The sequence below is a fragment of the Podarcis melisellensis genome (assembly GCF_964234715.1).
Source record: "Podarcis melisellensis genome assembly, chromosome: 12".
Classification (NCBI taxonomy): Eukaryota; Metazoa; Chordata; class Lepidosauria; order Squamata; family Lacertidae; genus Podarcis; species Podarcis melisellensis.
Window position 1 is genome coordinate 18,217,804 of NC_138544.1, and position 24,523 is coordinate 18,242,326.

General features: G+C 44.5%; 1 protein-coding gene across 6 annotated transcripts in view; it reads right to left on the bottom strand.

Annotated features, from left to right (window-relative positions):
• RBMS3 (RNA binding motif single stranded interacting protein 3) overlaps positions 1–24,523 on the bottom strand; it is a gene marked incomplete at its 3' end in the record, with an annotated part of 736,788 nt that overhangs the window by 519,023 nt on the left and 193,242 nt on the right. For all 6 annotated transcript variants that reach the window (XM_081883321.1, XM_081883319.1, XM_081883325.1 and 3 more), the window contains exon 3: positions 21,341–21,514. In XM_081883321.1, the coding sequence (XP_081739447.1) occupies positions 21,341–21,514 (174 nt within the window). The remainder of the gene's footprint in view (positions 1–21,340; positions 21,515–24,523) is intronic.

Below are 24,523 nucleotides of genomic sequence, written 5' to 3' on the forward strand. Positions count from 1 at the left end.
GCGGGGGCACCTTCCCTTTGCCCATCACTTCCATCCCCGCTAGGGTGACTCTGTCTCCTCCCGAGACCTTCCCCTCCTTGCAGTGTTCTAGGCAATGCGCTGACCCAAAGGAGACCACCCTCTGATGCCAGCCCACTAGCGGATCGTGTAGCGCCAGCCAGCTCATCCCCAAAATGATGGGCGCTCCTCCCAGGATGGCCACATTAAACGCTATCTGTTCGGTGTGCCTTGCCACTCTCATTATCATCGGGACAGTCTGTTGGCTAACTTCTCCCCCCAACAGCTCTCTGCCGTCAATCGTAGTCACCTGCAAGGGGTTACTTAAAGGGATGGTCTGTATCTGGTGCTCAGCTGCAAACTCCTTACTCATGAAATTACAGGAGCTGCCTGAATCCAAAAGCGCCTTGACCTTTAGTGGGTGTCCGTTTGGCAGTTCTAGTAACACCTCTATCACTAAAGCAGGTCTGGGAGGTTCTGGCATGGGCACTTTCATTGCTCTTTGGCCTGGCTGCTGTGCCCCGACGGTGGCAGCCAGGCGTTGGCTTTTACTTGCTCCTTGCTTTCCTCTTCCTTTCCCCCAACAGCTCCTGCCATCCCTTGCCATTCCTTTCTTTGTGGGCAGACTCTGGCAAAGTGCCCTGGCTGTTGGCAGAGATAACATCTCTTGGCGCTCTTTCCCTCCTTCTTCCGCCCTTCACTGGGATTTGAAACTGCGCGCGCCCGCGCTGTTCCAACTTCCATCGGCTCTGCCGGCGGGAAAGATGGCTCTGGAATGTCTGGAATGCGGAACTCCCTCCAACAGTCTCCTTTCCCTTCCCGCCTTTCCAAAGCCCTCGCCTCCTGGCGCGCTCCTATGGCCAGCGCAGATTTGGTTAATTGGTCCATAGACTCCGCCCTGGGCCCCCGGGAAAGCTCATCTTTGACGGTTGAAGAAAGCCCCTCTTCGAAAAGCATTTGGATGGGCTCCGCCGATAGGTCCCACCCCAATTTATGAATCAGCATAGTAAATTCAGTCCAGTACTCACGGACAGATCTGCTTCCTTGCTGGCAAGCCATTAACTGCCTTCGCACCACCCCCTGCTCAATATCGCTGGAAAACATCAGGTCCATGGCACGAAAAAACTTCCTCGTGTCCTTTAAGATCTCATTATTCGCTGCCATCAGGGGTCTAACCCAATCTTTCGCCCCGGATTCGAGATGGCCAATCACATACGCCACTCGCGATTCCTCGTCGGGGAAGTCATCAAACTGCAAGTTTAGAGCGTATTGCATCTCTGTTCTAAAGGCATGATAGTTCCTGGGATCCCCCCCGAATTTCTGCACCAATCCTGGTACCTTTCTGGCGAGCGGGGTGGTTTTCTCCTTTCCCTTTTCTGCATCCTGAGCCCTCCTCTCCTCAAGCCTCGCCGTTTGCAGCGCCAACTGGATCTCCAACGCTCTGTACCTTTCTTCCAGGCTTGGACCCCCTCCAGCTGCTCCTGCACCCCCGGTTCCGGCTGGGTTGCTCATGATGCTTCTCTCTGCACAAGCTGGCTTTCGGAGACTTTCGGATTGCTGTGATGGGACGATGAGCTGCTTGTGCGTAAAATGCAAGTCCCTCAGAGTTTGATCAGGTTTTCAAACCTCTGCCTGTGACGGAGCCCCTCCAGCATGGCTGCGTCAATCACTAGTAGAATCCGAAAGTGGCTGCTTTCGGAAACGTTTCCAACATAAAAGCTCCTTAACGGAAACACGTCGTCTGGCCTCTCGGCGTGACAGTTTCCGTCGAGGTGTGGGTGTCCCTATAGGAGGTCCTGAGACCTCCCCACTGGTTTCGCTTGAAGCGTCTCTGAGCCATCCCTCCGACTCACTTTCCCTTGGAGTTCTTGCTCGCCCTCTACTGGTTCCCTCTTCCGCTGCTACTGCTCTCTCAACCTCAGGGAGCCTTTGCACCTGCGGCGCTTTAGATGTCAGTTCCCTGACAGTATGTAACATCACCTTTAACCTCAACACAAACACACAAATTACACACACACACACAAAGCTAAATGTTACTTGTTAGTCCAATCAAATCCTGATCAGGAGAATCGATAAACACCAAGTCCCATTGAAGGGTTTATTGTTTTTCAGAAGCTAGTTCAAGATAATAATGTACAATCAATTCACGGCACCGTTAAATCTCCCCTCCAGGATATTCATGGGCAGATATTAATTGTCATCACAGCGGTAATGAAGGTATGTTTGGAATGTTTAGACTCTAAGTGATGACGTGCATGTGCTCTGATGAGGCTTATCGTGTTGTTGTTGTTGTTATTATTATTACTCTTGAATACATAAACCTTGGGGTGATGTTATTCCCCCCACCCCACCCGTCTCTCTTGAGAAACTATAAATCTATCCTTTACGCAAAACCAGATTTCCTGTGAGAGGAACCCTTGGAATGAAACAGCAAAGCACAGCATTTAGCGTTTAAAGTTTATATCAACATCCGTGCAGGACAAAGGTAATTTATTCTGTGAAAAAGGGTCCCCTTGCTACATTTAATCAAGTTAAAGAACATGGGAAAGTGCCCTGGACTCACTCCCCCCCCCACCCCGTCTGCTTTTTGCAACTGAACTATTGAAAAACAATTTTCTTCCCATAAAACACCTTAAATCCAAAGTCTAATTAAGCTATTCAAACACGGCTAAGCTGAGAAACAGACTTATCTCTGTTCACTAAGTTTTTCATTTGCCATTTTGTGAAGGGTGGAGAGAATCAAAATTGCATTTACCCTTCCTTGATGGCATACAGTGCTTTCACATTAAAAGATTATTTTCTTAAACTCCCATAGACTGGACTCGACTGTGCTTGGGAAAAGTACGAACAATACAAAAGAACCTATGTTTATTGAAAAATGAGGAGAGAGCATAGAATAAAACCAGCACAGCCCATGACTGGATGGTCACAACAATTTAGAAAAGAACTGAATAGGTTTGGGTAGAAAAGGCAAGGTCAATGCATTCTGAAAAATCCTATTTCCTGGTGTTGGGTTTCAGGACAAGCATGCCTTTGCGTCCTCACGGAGAGCTGAAGCAGGCGGGAAAGCATTTTTTATTTTATTTTACTGACTTATAAACCAGTTCACAACAAGAAGCTACTGGGTCCTATACTACAAGACAAAAGGCAGAAACTCTAAAAGCAATACAACCATTTCTACAATTAATAAGCTGACTGGCTCAAACTGCAGGGGAAGCCTCCTTAAACAAAAAAGATCTTTAACAACCATTTAAATGTCAAGAGTGTGGCGTTTGGAGTGTTAGGGGAGAGGTAGTACCCCGGGTTGTAGCTAGGGGGTGGTGAGGTGGGCCAGAGGCGCAGGCAATGGGGGGGTGCAAAACTGACCAAAAATATGTCCATAAATATAAATATCAGTTATTGCCTCATAAGAAATGGTTTTAAATAGAGGGTGAATTGAATGGGTGGAAGTGGAGGAGAGGTGGAAAGAAGAGCTAATTTTTCTGTGGCTAGGGGGCACAATCTGGACAGTTCTGCCAGAGGCGCAAGATCACCTAGCTACGGCTCTGGTAGTACATCTGGTGGGGAATACAACATACTCCTTTTGGTGTAGTTTGTCTACCTTTGGTCCCCACCCCACACTCAGCAATCACCTGTGGCTTCTAGGCCTGGGCGATATATGAGGGGCAGAACATGATGGCGGTTTCAATCAGCAGAATATGCGTGCAAGCAGGAGGGGTGCAGGGATCTTTCAGCTGAAAAGTAGGGGCTTTGCGCTGAGCAGCCTCAATCCTGCTCCTGCTCACTGCAACATCGGGGCTTGCTCAGTTGGGGGCAGGAGCCTTTCTGCCCCACAGTTGAGCAGCAGGCTGGGGCTAGCTGCATTGTCCTCAGCCTGCCAGATACTGAGCTGAAAGCACCTCAGCTCAGCTGAGACAGTTTCTCCCAGCACCTCACCAGCTGGGGACAGTGCACCTTGTTTCAACATCGTGGTTTCTCGCCAAACCACAATGTTTTGCTGGTGATACATCGCGCTGTTGAAAAAACAATGTAACTGCTGCAACTTTCTAAAACTATCCAATCACTGAACGTCACTTTCGATCCTTCATTTGCATACAAACTATCCAATCACTGAACGTCACTTTCGATCCTTCATTTGCATAACTATCTACAGTATCCCCCTGCTGGCCCAGGGTGAGAACTTCAGTACATAACAAAAACCTAACATCGCCCAGCCCTAGTAGCTTCTAGAGGTCATCAGCATGTGAAAGCAGCCATCCCCTGTGAAACAGCTTTGAGTGGACAGCAGAACCAGGTGCGGGTAGCTGATGGGTCTCAAACCCATGGTGAGTTAGGGATTCCCCTGCAATAATATAGGCAGATTGAGCGGACGAGACCAATAGTGGGTCCAGCCATCAAGAAGGTGAATGAATTTTATTCTTTCGGTCACAGACCAGTTCCAGCCCACATACAATATCAAGGAAGTCATAAAACACAATAGGGATACATTTGAATTTGCAATTAGGTATAACAGGGACAATACAGATATAGCAACAGTTACAAAATATATAAATTAAAACTTAGTCACTAACATATAACCTAAAATTATCATTTAAAACCTTAATCATTATGATAGCACAGCTTGTTCCCTAAGTTTTATGGCAATTGCACAGAATTTGGCTACCCTTAACGTGATCTCAGGATCCTTGTCCTCTACCAGGGATTTTAGACATTGAAGTTCGGATTAATTTGGAGATTTTTGCATAGCAGGGGTAATAAATACTGAGTGTATATCCCTGTAGAAACGGCAGTGTAACCAGGCATGAGAGACAGTTTCTACCTCCATCAAGCCGGAGGGGCAGACTCATTCCATTTATGGTTTACCCTCAAATCTGCCCTGCAATAAGGCAGATGGCAGCACGTTGAATCTAGCGAGGGTAAATGACAGTCTGTATTTAGGTATTTATAGTCAAGAAGGTGGTTTCTGCAAGTGCTGTAAAGGGAAATGAGGGGCAGATGGGGCTTGTCAACCTGGGAAGGTAGCCCATCTAGGAGAAGGAAAACTCTGGTCCTAAACTTCCGCTGCCTTAAGGCTATACTCATTCAAGGGAAAGGCTTCGGGAGTAAACCCCAAGGAAAAATCCATACCTGCTGCCTTGTGGGACATCTCTGGGAGAAGACTAAGGAGTAAACCCTACACAAATTTGGACCCTAAGGTGGCTGGATGGCACCTTGTACACCTCATTCTGGAAACTCCTGCAGCCAGGCTGGTGCCAAACGCATTGCTCTTTCCTCTGGATTTCACCAGCAAAGCCAAGAGGGGGGTCTTGTCATCTGGGCAGCCCAAGGCCTCCATACACACCGCCCAGGCTTGCACCCCAGGGAGGTCATTTTAGTGCTGCTAACACAGCAAAAACAACACAGGAGGCTGCAGTGACTGATCTCTGCAGCCACAGCAGGCGCTGTGATTCTCCAGCAGTTTGACTTCTCCCCAAAAGGTGCACTCCATTATCTCTTAAGACAGACGGGTACCAACAACAAATGTCACGAGGTTAGACACCTGTCTAATTTGAATCTGTAACTGATTGCTAGAACCTAAAAGTCGGGTTTCTAGTACAAAGTAAGCACGCTCCTGGTGCCTATGATACCTTTAGCAGCGCCCCATCTAAGGAACACAGTTACAGGGATACATGGAGCTAGTGAGACAAAACATGAGCATTACATCTAAACTGTGGGTACCAAGTGCCAAGCCCAAACATCCATCTCACAGCGCATTATCCTATGCCTTGGAACTCATATCGCTGATTATTGTCACAGACCTTACCCTTTTGTGCAGAAACCACAAAAGAAAAGGGAAGAGAAAAAGCACTGAGCAGGAAGCCAGCTAAAGAAACAGTCCACCACAAGGATGGCAGGCAATGACACTGGGAGCAAGATGTTCAACAAGCTTCTGCACTCTTGAAAGAAGCAGCAGCAGCAGCACCCCTTTGCAGACATCTATAAGACTAAGCTGTTAGTATGCAAGGACTGCAGGCTGTCCCTCCCCACACAGCGCCACTTCTTTTGATTGATGGCTAACTCTAAGCTAAAGATCCCAAGGAGTGCAAAGAATGCACATCCCTCTGTGCATCATTTCTATTTTGCAGGCACACTTACACTTCATGAAACTAGCCACAGATCAGATTCACAGTGGGCTGCTTGCCATGAATGCTGTCTGTGGTGTTAGTGTGTCCCCACCCTCTCTGGGCTGATCATAATCTTGCCATACATCAACTGCTTTTCTCCCTATCACTGACGTAGGGCCAGTTTTGAAATGTGAGGAAGTAAACAAGGATAGGAACTTCCTCCGAAGACTGCCAAGAATGCCAAAAAACAACACACCGACAAGTTCAGGACTAGTTCTATAATTATACACAGAACACACCCTGCTTCCTTTCCACCCACCTAAACTCCTTCCTCTCAGGTGCTCCGTGTTGTGCACTTTGTTCAAAAAGACAACTACTGATTTATGCAATTAAGAAGTTTGGCTATGACGGTTCTGGGTCTTCAATAGACACTACAATGCACGGAACACGGTACAGTAATTGGTTTGTGAAGTCATCGTTCCTTCGCCCTGGTTCCACGGGGCTCACTTTCATGGTCTAGGAAAAATTCCACCCAGTTGTTGCTTGGTGAGTAAGTGTAAATGCTCCTCCTCTCTTTGGCCACTAGTGTACAGTGTGTGTACTTACTAAGCATGGATTGAAAGAAAGCGGAGGCAAGGACTCCCAATTTTTACAAAGGCTGTTCATGTTTTCTCAAATCAGCAGGTTTCATCAGTTGCAATAAAAAAAAAAAGGACATAGATTTGCACAGAATTTGTAAGTGTACGGTCGTACCTTGGAAGTCAAACAGAATCCGTTCCAGGAGTCTGTTCTACTTCCAAAACGTTCAGAAACCAAGGCATGGCTTCCGATTGGCTGCAGGAAGCTCCTGCAGCCAATTGGAAGCTGTGGAAGCCACGTTGGATGCTCAGGTTCCAAAGAACATTCGCAAACCGGAACACTCACTTCTAGGTTTGCGGCATTCAGGAGCCAAAACGTTCGAGTCACAAGGTGTTTGACTTCCAAGGTACAACTGTATATGGAAATTTAGAAATATTAAATAGAAATGCAATCTATCTCACCATAATGGGGAATGCTGTGACCAGATGGCTGGGTGCCTGCTCTCACATATTTAAACTGGACTTGGACCAGGGAGCCCTTCGAACAGGATATCATCTTCTAGAAGTAGGATAGAAAGGCAACCTACCACTGCTGTGCACAAATAATAAGGTTATCTCTAGTAAACAGTAGATCACATTTCCAGAGAGAAGGACAGTGATCTATTCTTGACCTAAGATAATCAGAAATGGAATTTGACTCCAGAATTCCTTGTGCATGTATACTTAACATAAACTATGAATCCATGCCCAACATGCAAGTCCTCCCTATTTGACAGCATTATGACTTAAGTGATGGAACAGCATTGACCTCTTTAACTCTCCCTCTTAACTGGCTTGCAGTAGAGGTTTCAAATAGGTGATCTTATAATGTTTCTGAAAAACAATTGTCCTGTGAACCATCCCTTGGAGGCTAGATCATGCTCCATCTTTGGATGTAGGGACAAAAAGATAAAAATACATCGCAAGACTGGCAGCATTAATGCAAGTTGTTTTCATACCAATAAAACTGAGACAACATGCCCCTTTCCTTGTCGAGACTTGCGTGTTTTTCTCTGACACCTCTCCCGTCTTGCCATACAGCCTGGAGCCAGGATGTGGTAAATGATTTTGTGTTGGCTGCACCTTCCTTTCTTTAACGGAGCAAACCTTTTCTCAAACTGTATTATTTTATCCTGGCTTCCACCCTTCCCATGCATTCAAAACATATTATGACCTCCTTTTCATAGATGCTTCTAACTTACACTCTAAACACGTTTCTCATTCTACTCAGTAGATGCGGGTGGCGAATAATGAAAACGAATTGTACAGTATGGCAATATTCATTTGCAGCAACAGAAATGGCAGAGCTTTTAACAAGAACCAGCATATGGAGTAGCAGTTATAGAGTGTCAGGCTACGACCTGGGAGACCAGGGTTCAAATTCCAGCATGAAGATAACTCCGTGGCCTTGGGGCAGTCACTTCCTCTCAGCCTAGCCTACCTCACAGACTTGTTGTAAGGCATGAGAAAGCCATGTACACCACATTGAGCTTCTTTGTGGAAAAGTGGGATATAAATGTAATATCAATATAAAGTATGGGGGTGGGAATCTTGTACCCCAGTGCTCACTGATTAACGAAATTCTTATGTAAGAAAGAAATGTTGGACTGCCATCTAGATATCATTGTTGTCCTACATCAGAGCTTTCCAAATTGTGTGTTGCGACACATTAGTGTGTCGGCTGCCGTGTGTAGGTGTCTCATGCAATCGCTTCCCACGCTCCTAGTAAAACTGAATTACTGTGTTGCAAAACGATGCATGTCTAAAAAAAGTGTGTCACCAACATGAAATGTTTAGAAAGCTCTGTCCTACATATTTACTGAGATGCAACAAAACATAGTCAAAGAACAAACACACAAATACAGAATCTAAATCCAACCACCAGAATCCAGCAACATGCACAGGACAGAATCACATGCAAAGCACAGCGAAACACGAGCACATAAAACAGCTGCCACCAAAATTCCAGCAACTAAAGGTGTTTAAAACTCACATGGAATGTAATCCATATAACGGAATAAAGCGGCTCTTTGGGACAAACCTGCAAAGTCTGGGCGTGCACCTGGTAATCAGCATGACAATATACTGAAAAAGAATCTTAAGTGCTTAATTGCATGTACACATGTGAAAAGGGCATGCTGGATCCAATTATACCCGAAAGTTAAAGAAAACATTGAATCAGAAAGTTCCATCAATCTAACCACCTCCATTCTTTCTCACTGTCTCATTTTTATTGCATAGGATTGTATCCAGAATTTGCCCAAGAATGCAAACTCCCCCGAGAGAGTAAAGCCAAATGAATTCAATGGGACTTACTTATGTACATATGTATGTACAACCCTGTATAGGCAGCCCTGTTTAGGGAAGTTTTTAATGTTTGTGTTTTATCATGTTTTTAATATTCTGTTGGGAGCCGCCCAGAGCGGCTGGGGAAACCCAACTAGATGGATGGGGTATAAATAATAAATTATTATTAAATTATTATACGTACATAATTTTATTTGCACGCCATCTTTCCACAGTTCAAACCATGCTCAATGTGGCTTGCATCATAAAAACAATACATAACTACAGCATAACAAAAGCAGCCGTAAACAATAAATAATACATTAAAAAATACACAACCAAACTGAAGAATAAAAAATAAGAGTAGAAATATAGAAACGTTCTGTGAGCTGGCCATGCTTTCGCCACAATCAATGGGACTGAATTCTCGTCCTGAGCAACTTAATAAATGTCAATGGGACTAAAGCATAACCAATGAAATCCACATTCAGCCCATTGCCAATTCCTTGTTTTTTTAACAATTGTATTATTATAATTATTTTTTAAAAAAACCTGTTTCCATTTTTATATCCTACACAAAATTTCTATTTGCACTGAGCCCCATCTACTTTTCAAATTAGTTCCAAGTGTATGGAGCTTCCAGCTGCGGCTCCACAATTATGAAAACCTTCCCTAAGGAAGCTTATCCAAGTCTGATTTTATCTTGTTTTTAGGAAAATGTTGAAGGCATTTTGTTTTGGAGCAGCACTCAAGAATACATAAACAGCATTGGCTACATTTACCTTTTGTCATTTGAATAACTAGTTTTATACTTTTCTTAGCTACCTAGAGCTGTGCCCATGCTGGTTGGAAAAACAGGGGTTATAAATAGTGTAAATATAAATACATAAATATATGAATCGGTCTCTCTTGTGTTTAAAAAGCAAAATATTTGAACCATTAAGAGGGATTTAATGTTGCAGTCTTCTGATCTGTGCAAGCATTTCGACTTCCCAGACAGAACAACCACCCCTCTCCCCGCCCGACCCTCCAAAGCAATTGTGGGGGGGAAATGCAAGTGGGAAAGGGCAAAGAGGGAAGAAAACCCCAGGTATATACTGGTGAGAACCCAGTGCACCAAGTTGGTTGATTCCAGTCCATTGTAAATTCCAGCATGTGACCGTTGAGTTTAAAACGATAACAAAGAACCAAGAGGCTTCAGTTTTTTATAAGAATGATTGCTGGGTTCATGAAAAATTTACTGTTTTCCAAAGGATGAGAGAGGATTTATTTTAAAGGTCATGCTTTACATACGCCTACTCATAGAGAGAGTAGGATCCAAAGGTGACAAATTTTCTGATGTTGCACAGATTTTTGCAATCATCATGTCATGAAAGCCCCATGGAACCCGATTAGCTCCTTCGGTTTCAACCCTCCTCCCCCCCCCATTTTTTTATTTTTATTTTTTAATCAGAAAATCTGTTCACACACTTTCCCGGTCCAAAATGTCCTGTTTAAACCTGTGAGTGGGTCCTACTGACATCAGTGGGACTTGCATCCAAGTTGATAGGTACTGTAAATGATTTGCGCTCTTAACTGGAAGCTTTTGAAAGGGAGTTTTTGTTGAAAAGAGTACCTTGTATATATAATGACGCTCAAAAACTAGCAAAGAGCAATGTCTTTGAGATTTGGGGAAACAATTGTTTCCTGAGTTTTATGCTGATGCCACAACTTCCAACAGGTTTGGAGGCGTGTGTGTGTGTGTGTGTGTGTGTGTGCACGCGCGTCACAAAGTTTTGGCTTCAGATAGCCGAAATGTCTTAAAGAAGCTTTAACATGCTTCCTGTCTATTGGTAACGTAACATGATTCTTTCGACTGCACTGCCATATGTGGGGGTTGGGAAGTAACGTCCTGACTATATGAAGCCATGATGCAGGAACACAGCTGGCTATCCCCCAACCTCAAGCCTTTTCCACTTTGCTGTAGCTAATTGTGTCCCCCCCCCCCTTCTCTTCTTCAGCAAAATGCATTTCTAAGTGCAAGCAGACATTTGCATATATGTTCTGTTTGCATCATGTCCCATTCTGATTCTGCTGTATGCGCAGGTTCAGAAGTACTGGTTCCTTATTGGCCAACCGTATGGGGAAGTAATACAAAAAATTGGAAATAACCAGCATAGCTTGTACATGTCTGTAGCAAAGAACCAATTCATGAACGAGCTTTTACAATGGAATTTGAAGGGTCAGTGGCTAAAGTCTCTACCATAATCCCTGCAATCACCAGATAGGACTGGGAGAGACCTGAAACTCTTACCAGTCAGTGTAAACAATACTAAAGCAATGGTCTGACTCAATGTAAACTAGTTGTCTAATAGTTTCAGGGGATAATCTCACATTCATTGTGTGCAACTAAAGTAATAATTCTCCTAAGCCTCAGAGGTGGGCAACTTGTAGCCTTAGGGCTGCATATGGCTTCAACCTCAATTTCATATGGCATACAGTTTAATTTCATGCTGGTGGCAAAGAGAGGGAAATCGTAGGAAAGGGGGTGAGAGAGAGAGAGAGAGAGAGAGAGAGAGAGAGAGAGAGAGAGAGAGAGAGAGAAAGGAACAAGGGAGAGAAAGATAGAAAAGGGGGACAATGTTGGCTCTGGCATTACAGTACTCGCCTCTGACACAGTAAATTTGTGTGTGTGGGGAGTTCCAGAGTTTGTGGGTGCTAGATTTCCCTAAATTCCTGGATTTAGTAAGTGTTAGAATTTAATCAATGCTTAGAGAGTTAAACTGAAAATCAGACACTTAAATGGATGGACTCAGCTTCCTGTGTTCAGGAGACTACATGGGGTAAGAACAATAGGAAAGTGATGAGTCATTAGGAATCTTGCCAGAGAAAGTGGTCTCTCCTCCAACTCAGAGTTAGTTAGAAGACAACAAGGCAGAGTTTCAAAAAGAGTTTAGGGATTGGGTTTTTGCAGTGATGCTGAGCAGAGGGACGGAAGTCCATGCTAGAATCCAAAACTGTGGCCATGCGAGAAGCAATAACCTCTTGGAGTGTAATGCTTTGAGCCTCTCCATCGTAGGCCAGCCAACAGAAACAACAAAAGTTGTCCATACTTATTTTGGGGCAAAGGGAGAAATGGAATACCTGTTCTGGTATTGTTGTGAGAGTCATCAACTGTACTGCATAATGGCGCTTGACCCTGTCCAGCCAAATTATTTAGGGGAGAAAGACCCATCTTCTACAACACCATTTCACCTCAAGTGGCTACAACATGGCACTGATAACACCAAGGTTGCAGGTTCAATGCTGCTACGTATGGGGCTGCTGCATATTTCTGCATTCCAGGGGCTGGACTAGATGATCCTCAGGGCTTTTTCCAACTCTATGAGTCTATGATTACTTCAAGCAACTGCAGTCGTTTTAGGCCTGAATGAAAAGCCCTGATCCACCATACCGTGTCACCTTGTATGCCTAAATTTTAAGGATGATCTGCTACGTCTGTTTACAGTGGGGAGGCTCACACAATGCATCCTTTCAACATTTTAACTGACCCACATAAAGTAAACGCTATGTGAAGCAATGAATTGAACTGGCTGATGGAGCACTGCATTGAATTATATTCTCCTTCCCACAGCTCAGAGGTGAATAATTACACCTGTCCCACTTGGCGAGACGAAAGACACTAAGTAGTGGCTGTATGGGAAGAGATTTAAAGAAAAAGCAATGTTCATAGTCAGGTAGAAAAACAACTTACTCTGTGAGCCTGATACTGCAGCCGATGAAAAAGGGAGAAATTCTACTATTTCTGACTTTGATCCCTCCCCCGTGCCCCCCCAAAAGGCACTTGGGTCTGGAAAAATAATTTGATAGTAAAATATATTAAGTATAAGGTGCTTCTCAAACATTAAAGACTGGGTCAAGGATCAGCAGTCCATCCCTTCCAGAAAACCATTCCAATTCTTTCTTGAGTTCAGAGAAGAAGGCCTGATCTCTTAAGGATATGCTGCACCAACTTGAGTACAGTAAAACCTCCACAAACATCCACCTTGTCTAGCGTCCATTCTGGTGAACGTCCGCAGCAAACCCGGAAGTACCAGAATGGGCTACTTCTGGGTTTGCCACTCACGCATGCGCAGAAGTGCAAACAGCTCCACGCACGTGCGCAGACGTGGTGCTTCGCCCTGCGTCCTTTTCGGCTGGCGGCCGAGGCTCCAGAATGGATCCCAGCCACAAAACAAGGTACGACTGTAATTGTTTTCTTTGAAATAGGTGAGTAAATGGAGTACTGTACAGTGGTACCTCGGGTTAAGTACTTAATTCGTTCTGGAGGTCCGTTCTGAACCTGAAACTGTTCTTAACCTGAAGCACCACTTTAGTTAATGGGGCCTCCTGCTGCTGCTGCGCCGTCAGAGCATGATTTCTGTTCTCATCCTGAAGCAAAGTTCTAACCTGAAGCACTATTTCTGGGTTAGCAGAGTCTGTAACCTGAAGCGTATGTAACCTGAAGCATATGTAACCCGAGGTACCACTGTATAAACTAAGCTAGGAATCCTACAACACCTTCAGGGTTTAAGGATGCTCTCTGACAATGCCATCAATGGCAACTGCCTTAGTCGCATTGCAGACACTTCCTTGCTTTAAGTGGTTATAAACCCAGAGCACAATGGGCCTCTAACCAAAGTGATTCAGCCTGCAAGCATGGGTCGCTGCTGATGGTGCACTGAATGTCACTGCGCCTGAAACAGTTTGAACACATGACTGGAATGAAAACAAGGTAAGTACACAAGGCAAGTGCTTTTCCCATTCATGAAATGGATTAGTGGGGGTGAGGCAGGCAAAGTTACGCCAACTTCCTTACCACTTTACCAGTCAAAATTACAAAATGTTTGTGGATTTCATATATATAATCTTTTTAGAAAAGAAGAGAAAGTTACTCAATCCAAGCTTTTAAAATTTATTCCCTAACGTAAAATTTACAGGGACAACACATCTTGTTTATTTTATGTGTAACTCACAGGGTATAAAGGCTGGGTGAGGAAGTTCTTCCCTGCCCTCCAAGTTTTTAAATTAGGGTTATTTTTCCATCTTCCAATAAGAAATATTTTCCAAATAAAAACTGGGCCTACACTGAATCCCCCCACCCCAACTAATAGTTTCTTTAGGAGGTTTTGAGGCGTGATCTTTGGCGTTCAGAAAATACTTTTAAAGTCTCTGTGTTATATAGTGCTGTATAGGTTTGTTATATGGGCAGATTATTCATAGCAGTCTTGTGCTGAAGCACTCTACGGGTACAATATCTACAGATGCAATTCTCGTTTGTCTGCTTTTTTAGGCAGCTATCAAACTCAGAAAGAAAAAGTATATTCCTCTTGTCCTTAGATGATTATGTTTGCTGAGCAATAAGCACTTATGCTTGGAAAAGCAGACTGTGTTGTTCTTTTTATTTATTTACTTTCAAAATTATTCACGGCCATTCAGAATACAGTAGCTTCCCATGGCACCTCGTAAGATTCAAAACAATTGGAAACCGTATAAAATGAAAGCAACATGATCACTGGCTTAATAGGAGCATAAAGCTATTTCAGATCAATATATCATTATCATAGCCGGCCATAAGACTAAAAATGGAGAAAACTGTCCATTGCATCCCCTCATTAAGCGCCCCTATTTTTTAGAGCCTGCCTAAACACTATCAGAGCTTTATAAGTAAAGGTAAAGGGACTCCTGACCGTTAGGTCCAGTCGTGGCCGACTCTGGGGTTGCAGCGCTCATCTCGCTTTATTGGCCGAGGGAGCCGGCGTACAGCTTCCGGGTCATGTGGCCAGCATGACTAAGCCACTTCTGGCGAACCAGAGCAGCGCACTGAAACGCCGTTTACCTTACCGCCAGAGCGGTACCTATTTATCTATTTGCACTTTGATGTGCTTTCAAACTGCTAGGTTGGCAGGAGCAGGGACCGAGCAACGGGAGCTCACCCCATCGCGGGGATTAAAACCGTTGACCTTCTGATCGGCAAGCCCTAGGCTCTGTGGTTTAGACCACAGCGCCACCCGCATCCCATCAGAGCTTTATACACTAGTACTAACACCTTGGATTAGGCCTGGTAGATCCCTAGCAGTGGTCCCCCATTGAACTGCTCCACACACCAACCTGACAAGCCATATTCTCCACTACACTAATGGCAGTTTCCTGACCGTCTGCAGGGACAACCCCCATAGAACACATTGCAGTAGTCCAGGTGGGATGTCACTAGAACATGGACTACTGCAGCTAAGCTATCCTGTTCCAGAAATGACTGGAGCTGGGGATGAAAACTCCTAGCCACAGAGGCTACTTGTGACTCCAGTGACAGACTGGGACCCAGATGTACTATGAACATGTTCCTACAGGGTGCAACCCCTTTTAGACCAAGTTGTACTACCTAATTCCTGAATATGACAACCACCCATTCACAGAACGTCCATCTGATTGCAATTCAGCTTCAGTTTATTGGCACCTATCCAGTCTTTCACTGTTTCCTGGCACTGGCCCAATACCTTTGTAACCTCTCCTGGTTCAGATGGAATAGAGAGATGCCTCAAATCCCTAGCTGACCTCTCCAAACAGTTTCATATAGATATGGAATAACACTGGAGGCAGACTATACTGCTGTGGGACGCCACAGCCCCAAAGACATGGGACTAAGTAACAGTCACCCCAGTGCTACTTTCTGGCAGCAACTCTTCAGGTAGGAAAATAAACACTGTAATATAGTAAACTCCAACTTCCAACTCCCTGAGTCATTCTAGAAGGTGTCAGAAGTCGCTGAGAGATCAACCTTTCCTATTCTCCTAGTAAAGGCTGACCTAGACTAGAGCACTGTCCTCATAGCTCTTCCTTCACACCTCACCCCACTGTATTTGCCACCTGAGGCAGATGCACCACTTTGCCTAATGGTAGAGCTGACCCTGATGAGTATACAGCTTCTCCAGCAGGTTCCTGGTTGAAATAGCACTCAAGTCACGTTTCAGACATGGTGGCTGGAAATGATGCTGTGCCTCTTACATCTTGCTGCAGAATCATGGGACTTGCAGTCCATCTCATGATTTCTGCACACCAAGGATGCCTAACCTGTGGCCTTCCAGTTACAGGTAAGTAGCTGTGTTGGTCTGCCATAGTTGAAACAAAATACAAAAAATTCCTTCCAGTAGCACCTTAGAGACCAACTGAGTTTGTTACTGGTATGAGCTTTCGTGTTGGTCTCTGAAGAAGTGTGCATGCACACGAAAGCTCATACCAATAACAAACTCAGTTGGTCTCTAAGGTGCTACTGGAAGGATTTTTTTTTTCCTGTGGCCTTCCAGTTGCTTTGGACTATAAGTCCCTTCATCCACAGCCAGCATCACAAATGGTTAGGGATGATGGGGATTGTAGTCCACAACATCCAGAGGACAGTGTGTTGGCTTTCCAAGTGTAACTTTTTTTTCTAAACTGAATACAAAGATGTAAACATTCACATGAATTGTGAAGTGCCCATTAGACGAATTGCTGGACAAAGTATGTATCCCTGCCCATGTAGGTAACAGATTTTTCTGATGGTGTTCCCCCCTGCCTCCCCGCTCCGTAATAAAGCTAATCCCATATAAAGTAAAATTGGGTAAATTACCTCGGCTAAACCGATATATTACCCATTGCCTTGTCCCTACAACCCCTGGAAAGAAGCTCAATTTCAAAGGTTAATAGTACAAAACAAATATGCCCAGGCAGCTCAAAAGCTTGAATGTAAAATATATTTGCAGGTTTTTCCCCTCCCCAGTGATGTTTTAAAGACTCTGGCCAAGTTTTAATGGGCTGTCACACACGAGCGGTTATGAAAGACTTACAATGAACCAAGCTGATAAGCTGATTTGATTTGAATTAACTGCATGAGATTGCTGCTTTGAAAAAGCTGGCCTAAAGAGGCAGCAGCAAAAGCAATCTAAGAAGCCACTGGGATGGTTTGCTTCAGATGCAAAGAAGTGTGGAAGGTTTAGGTAGGGTAAGCTAATTGAGAGATGCGTTTGTTTGATCCTGACATCTTTTCCCCTGAAGGAACCCAACACAATAGATCTGTAGGCGCTCTATTTATTCTTTCCGCAAAGCGTCCTAATAAGCCGGTGTTTGTGACTTTGTTACTCTAAGATGGTTTTCACAGATAAACATTTTTTTAACAAAATAAAAATGTCAGCAGTTAGCATTGGAAAGTGGAAGGTTGCCCTGATGTTGCCCCAGGTGTTCTCCTGCAACTCTCTATATCAGGCATAGGCAACCTAAGGCCCATGGGCCAGAAGCGACCCATGGGGGTTGTTTAACTGACCCATGGACCCCACTGGCCACTCGGTCGGCTCCTGTGCGTGGAGCAGAGCAGGGACCACCTTCCGCGACGCTGGGCGGCTTCCCATTGGCTGCAGGAAGCTCCTCCAGCCAATGGGAAGCTGCACGCGCCTCCTACATGCCAGAAGGAGCGCTGGAAATGGCGCTTATGCATGCATGCGTGCGCACACAAGCACACGCGTGCACCCCAGCCCACCGTGGCGGCTGCAGGATCGCGAACCGGCCCATGCCCAAAAAACATTGCCGACCCCTGGTCTATATTGATTTACCGTATTTTTCGCTCTACAAGACGCACCAGACAATAAGACGCACCTAGTTTTTGGAAGAGGAAAACAAGAAAAAAAATATTCTGAATCCCAGAAGCCAGGACAGCAAGTGGGATCGCTGCGCAGCAATCCCGCTGGCTGTCCTGGCTTCTTGTTTAGCCGTGCGCAGCCTTTCTTGGCTGGGGGAAAAACCCCAAGAGCCGCACACCCGCTCCATGCGGCTCTTTAAAGGGAGCACTGAGCAGAGCCTCCCAACTGCATTCGCTCCATAAGACGCACACACATTTCCCCTTACTTTTTAGGAGGGGGGAAGTGCGTCTTATAGAGTGAAAAATACGGTACTTTGCAAATCTTGGAGCCGTGCTTTTTCATTCATGACTCCAGGAAGCTTCTCAAACTCTCTCACTCTCTCTCTCTCTCTCTCTCTCTCTCTCTCTCTCTCTCTCCCTCCCTCCCTCCCTCCCTCTCCCTGTGTGTGTGTGTGTGTGTAAGAGGGGGGGAACCTCTATCATCCAAAGTAAGGAACATCCAAAATAGTCTTTGAATCTGTGATGTGTCATGTCCACGGAAGCAAAAGCCTAAAAAAAACCAACCCCTGTGCACAGAGCCAATTGGCAGGATAGTGAGAGTTACACTACACTCTGCTGTCCTTAGCCACAGGGTGCAGAATTGCAGCCATTTCTTGTTAGGCAGCCAAGGGAGTATGCAGACATTCTCACTGATTTAGGACCTAACTGTGCATCGCTGGGGAAATGGGCAATTGCTTAAACTTAAGCCATGCCCATCTTCTTGCAGGCCGTTTTAACTTCGTTCATTTACACTATTTGTCAAGAGCACTTCCACTGTTCTCTTCTCTAACATTTTTTAAGAGATGTGGGAGAGTTCTGGAGGCGCTCTTCAGCAATAACTAAAATTAAAAGGAGTGCAGAAGTAACCTCTTCCAGTGCAAAAATTAGCTGCATTCCACAGCACTGCACTTAAATGTGCTTTCAGATTTGCCCAGCGATTCAGAATTAGAATTAATTTCCTAATGCAACACACGCTAGGTAAACTTCGTAATGAACTTTCCAGCAAACCATTTCATGAAGAAGATCACAAGCCAAGGTTGTGCCCTCCAGAAGTTGGATTCCAGTGTCCCACAGCCTCAGCCAGCATGACAAATGTGTGAAGATGATGGCAGTTGTAGCTCACACCACCATGTTTATTTTAGTATGTATAACTTCCACCTCTCTCTCTCTCTCTCTCTCTCTCTCTCTCTCTCTCTCACACACACACACACACACACACACACACACACTCAGTCTACAATATCCAGAAACTGTAATTAAAACACCAGTAAAACTAAGTAGACACTGGTTGGTTAAAAGAAAAAAACTGTGTTGTAAAGGAGTGCGTAAACAACAACAACAAATGTTTTAAGAATATTTCTGAAAGAAGGGAGGAGTGGTTCCTGCTGAAGCCATGCTGGTAGGGAGTTCCACAGGGCAAAGGCTAACACACCAAAGGTTCAGTCAGTAGTGAAGAGCCAGTGTGGTGTAGTGGTTAAGAGTGGTGGATTCGTAATCTGGTGAACCGGGTTCGATTCCCCGCTCCTCCACATGCAGCTGCTGGGTGACCTTGGGCTAGTCACACTTCTCTGAAGTCTCTCAGCCTCACTCACCTCACAGAGTGTTTGTTGTGGGGGAGGAAGGGAAAGGAGATTGTGAGCCGCTTTGAGACTCCTTAGGGTGGTGATAAAGTGGGATATCAAATCCAAACTCTTCTTCTTCTCAATCGAACCTCAGGGGCATGGAAAACCACCCTTTGTATCTCATTGTTCCACAGTTAAGACAAAAGCCTAGGCTGGATCACCTGCTCTGTCTACTAGAAAGTCCCCAGAGTATTCAGGATTCCATCAGGATCCATAAATATCTGAGGGTGGGTCATCTTAATCAACTTTAGGATAGCTGTCATTGAGTATAAACTTCACCAAGGAGTGTTGTAGACTGGAAGCAGTTCACACAATCTCAAATTGTTCAAAGACACCTCAACGTAATATACAAGAGAGAGCATGCATTGGCATTATTGGTGAAATGCAACCGATGCTAAGAGAGCCACTTACACTGTGAGTTACAGGGCACCATACAATTATTGATGCATTTTGATTTGCAAACTACAATGAGAACAAGCCACGATCATGGGCAGAGTTGCAAAAGAAAAACCCATGGACCTATCTCATTGACCTCCTCAGAAAGTGTTCTCACACACGTTCATCAAGTTGGCAACTGACGTGTACAAAGCAGCCCTCACAACCACACACCACAGATGGAGCTTCCATAAAGCTGACATCACGTCAAGCACAATACTTTTCAAACACAGTGTGGGTAGAAGGCAAGATTATGTAATCAATATCCCGCCCCACTTCAGGGGGGCCATTGTGAACTGTGTCACCTGGGGCTGCTCTGGGATGGGGGAATACCTGAAATGAGGAAAGGAATCTAGTGAAAAATTCCTCTCTCCATTTCGGAGTGATTTTCCCTCTCCTCCTGCAACCGCAGGTGACACAGCCCACACAATATAATAGGTACTCTTCCTAAGGCTTATTTTGGGGTGGGGATTTACACCTGACTGTAGGGGGGATGAGGGGAATAAAAAATATCCATTGAGTCTTCTGCTCCCATGTCACACTGGACACTACCCAAAGAACACAACTTACGAACTCATCTGTGAGTCATCACATACCAAGTTCAAGCTCACCCAGGGACAGCTGTAGGCAAGATTCCTGCATTGCAGGGGGTTGAACAAGATGACCCCATGGGCCTCTTCCATCCCTACAATTCTAGCCTAAGTCAAATGATATATATGCATATGTAAATCAGCACTAAGGGCAATATGTTGCATCTGCCATGAATGTGCTGCAGAAAACACTTCCATGGAGATGTTCTTGGCCAGTGTTGGCCAATGATGTGGAATGGGGTAAGCCACAACAAAAATCTGGTGAGCATTCCCAAAAATTAGGAGGAAGGGTGGAGGATATACATCACAATGTTCCTGACAGCATTCCTGGGGCTTGCATAACATCTGTTCTCACTCTTAGATTCCTCCTGAAGCCAAAACACGTAGCCTTTTCTTTAGCACTGCACTAAAGTTTTGGAAAGTGGTCCCCAAACTGTTTTCATAATGACAGCCATAATTGTCCTTTCACAGATATCAAACTAAGAAGATGAGGTGAGCATTATGTTCTCAGCTCTTTCCCAACTGTTCACTACTTGTTTAGGTACAAATATGTTCAGCAGCTTAGCACAGAGGTGGCAATTATGTTCTCTATCGAGTGTGCTGAGCAAATTGACCAAAGATGATGACAGAAGATAATAGGTTCTACTGAAGAACCATTATAATTAACGAACACTCTACAGACTTTTGGGCTCAACAAATAGCCATTTAGCTATGCTAAGTCTCAAAAGTTAAAGACGAGAATAGAAAACAGTTAATACACCTTCATTACAACTAATACAACTACTAATTCATAGCCAGTGCCTCATCTTCACAGAACACAGAACACAGATGCAACAAGACCCATGGTGAGGAAGACAGTATATGGTCGTAGAATGACAGCAGTTGACCCACATAAGGACAAGCCACGTCCAATTACACTGGCATAGAGGAAACACTGGTGAAGCCCAATCATTTGTCAGTATGTGATGACAAGTCTTAATACGTTTCACCGACCAACAGGATGCAGGTTGCTATAGTTACTCACCGCAGTGTGTCCAGCACAGTAGGTGTAGCTAGCATGGGATTGGTAGTGCAAGCTTGTCCTTGGGAAAGTGTATGTGTTCCAAAGAGGTTGGCTGCTGCTCCACTGGGAACTAAAGCCAGGACTCATGGTCACTCGGTATTTACTGTTTTGGTACGTTCTCACTGTGGAATTAGGCTACCGAGAGAGAGAAAGAAAAAAGCAAATGTAAAATGCAAATACTTGGACTCCACATAAACACACACAATGTTGCATAGACATATTTTTTTTCTGCAGAAAATGAAAGAATACTGGAAAGTCAATGAAGCTAAGAGTCCAGGAATGCTGTACTGGGGAACAGTTACTCTCCAGAGGACAAAAGAGAAGTGGGTCTTGTAATCGCTTGCAAATGAAGTTTACCTGTGACCCCACCCCAGAGGAGGCACAGAGATGGCGACAAGCAGCAGATGGGCAAAATGCCGCAAGTGCTGACATTCACAATCACTTTGCAAACTGTTATCAAATCAGCTTCTGAAAACACAGAGATACTGTATGTTAAGTTGTGGGTGAACATATCAGATGACACAGCGATTCTTCAAACAGCTCTTGTTTATTCACAGGCCAGAACAGAACTGAACTGAAGGGATCAGCCAGCCTGCTTATATACAGCTCCACTAGAACACAATAGTAACCATTTTCTGTAACTATCCAATCACTGAACGTCACTTTCAATCCCTTATTTGCATATATGGACCTGAACTATCTACAGTATCCCCCTGCTGGCCCAGGGTGAGAACTTCAGTAAATAACACTGTACAATTCCTCTAAGGGGGCCACTTTTGCATCACCAAACAACAAAGAAAAAGTAAGGAAACCAATTTGCATAATACTGGCATGTGCTGATTTATTTATCGGGATGAAAATTTAAGAATCAATACTATACTTCAGATGGAAATGGCATCTCACCATAGTGGATAAGACTTTGGCCAGGTGATTTGGGTGCCTGCTCAGTCTGCTCAGTCTGCTGTGCAGGTGCTAATTGTTGATAATAATTTCAAGGCTCCTCCTCTCCCTTCTTAGTGTTATTTGCCTTAAATCTAGCTGGGACCTCTCAGGACTCCCAAGAGATAACTGTAAAGTTGGAAACAGGGTCCTTATAAATTCCTTGCACTTGCACCCTGTTCTTTCTGACATTCAAGCCACCCTGAATGAAACCACACCTTCTGTTGGCTCTAATTGTGCTTTATAAATTGTAAAATGCACGGGTGGCACAGCTAGCAAACACAATGCACATCGACTTCTGTCATGCCTTCTGGTGCATGCTTATTTCCAGCTGATGAGGAGAGATCCCACCAAAGGGCAGACATTCCCCACACTACCCTCAGCAACACTTTATGGTATCTGAAGCAGAGGGCTGCTCCTTTTTGGTTCATGTCAAGGGATTCCTGTGGTGCGATTTCTACAGATTTAACTTACAACTCTCCAAACGCAAAGCATACAAATGAACATTAAAAGCTACCCTAAACTCTCATTAGTCACAATATATGACAAGGAGTTACTTTGTTCATTCTGAAGAGGTTTTTGGAGAGAAACACTGCCCTCATACTTGAAGAAGATCTTCCCTCCACTCTTCAAATAAGCCTTTTATAGGGCTATGAATCTTGGCATATCAAAGGAAAGGTTTCACTTTAATTCCCCAAAGGAATGCAATATAAATTCTCTTTTCTTTGGCCTATCTCATAAATTCATCAGAAAGAAATTTCATCTTTCCCAACGAACAGAGCACTGGGTTCTGGATGGGGCTGGGATCAGAAGAGACCGGATAGACATTCTAATTTATTTATTTATTTTAGAGAAAGATTTATAGACCGCCCCCTAACATAAAATATCAAAGCAGTGCACAACAAAATATGGAAGTACAATAAAATGTAAACTACCATAAACATGAGACAAAATAAATATGACTACCCCATGCTGAAAAAGTTTAAACAACTCAAGATCCTTTCAGCATATGAAGATGATGTCTGAAAATTAGCAGTGATGTTGCCTGCTGACACAAAAAGACCAACTTCTAGTTGAAGATAAAACACTCCAGGGATGATCTTGGTGATCAAACTAGGACATAAGGGCTCTAGTGGTCCTTGGGGTTTGTATATCTACACAGTAACCTTGAACCTGGCATGGTAGCATATGGGCAGCCAGTTCTAACGTTTTAGCGTAAGTGTCACATGCTCTTAGGTGTCTTTCCCCATCAGGTGTCTAGCCACTGCATTCTACAATAACTGGAGTATCAAGACCAGGCCATAGAGCACATTGCACATTGCAGTATTCCAGTCTCAAGGTTCCCAGTGAACAGTAGTCCTACTGTGGCCAGCCTGTTCTTAGCCAGGCATGGCTATAGCAGTTGTACCAGAGAAAGCTGGAAAAGGAACACACCCAAATCCTAAACCTGGAGTGGATGTTTTCTAACCCAAGGTCCCTGAAATCAGTCGCTGGAAGTAGGAACTGTTGACCAGGCAAGGCCAGAAAGCAGCTGTTGACCAGGCAAGGCCAGAAGTGCAGACTCTTCATATTTATATTAAACCTGGCCAATTCCAAAGCTTCATACAACCTGCCGATTGCAGAGTACAATGTGGCATGATCCTATGAAGAAGGCAGTTAAAGTTGTGTGAAGTCTTAGGTAATTCACCAAGATGTAGGTTGTGAGGTTCCCAGTTCCTGGAGGGTTGAGGGGTTTGTTGGTTTGTGTGTGTCCTAGGAGACCGTAGCTACACATATAAAGTTTTACTCTTACATACCAGCTCCTTGCAAGAGTTTACCCAGTTCATGTAACATCACCTGCCTTATCAGATGCTATGTTTCTCAACTTGCAAACAGTAATCATCAAGTAATATTGTGAAGCTTTTAAACAGGGCACAAGCATGGACAACCAGTGCAACTAAGGCTGTGATCCTAGGCATACTTAAAAGTAAAGGTAAAGGGACCCCTGACCGTTAAGTCCTGTCGTGAACGACTCTGGGGTTGTGGTGCTCATCTCGCTTTACTGGCCGAGGGAGCTAGCGTTTGTCCGCAGACAGCTTCCAGGTCATGTGGCCAGCATGACTAAGCCACTTCTGGCGAACCAGAGCAGCACACGGAAACACCGTTTACCTTCCCGCCGGAGCAGTACCTATTTATCTACTTGCACTTTGACGTGCTTTTGAACTG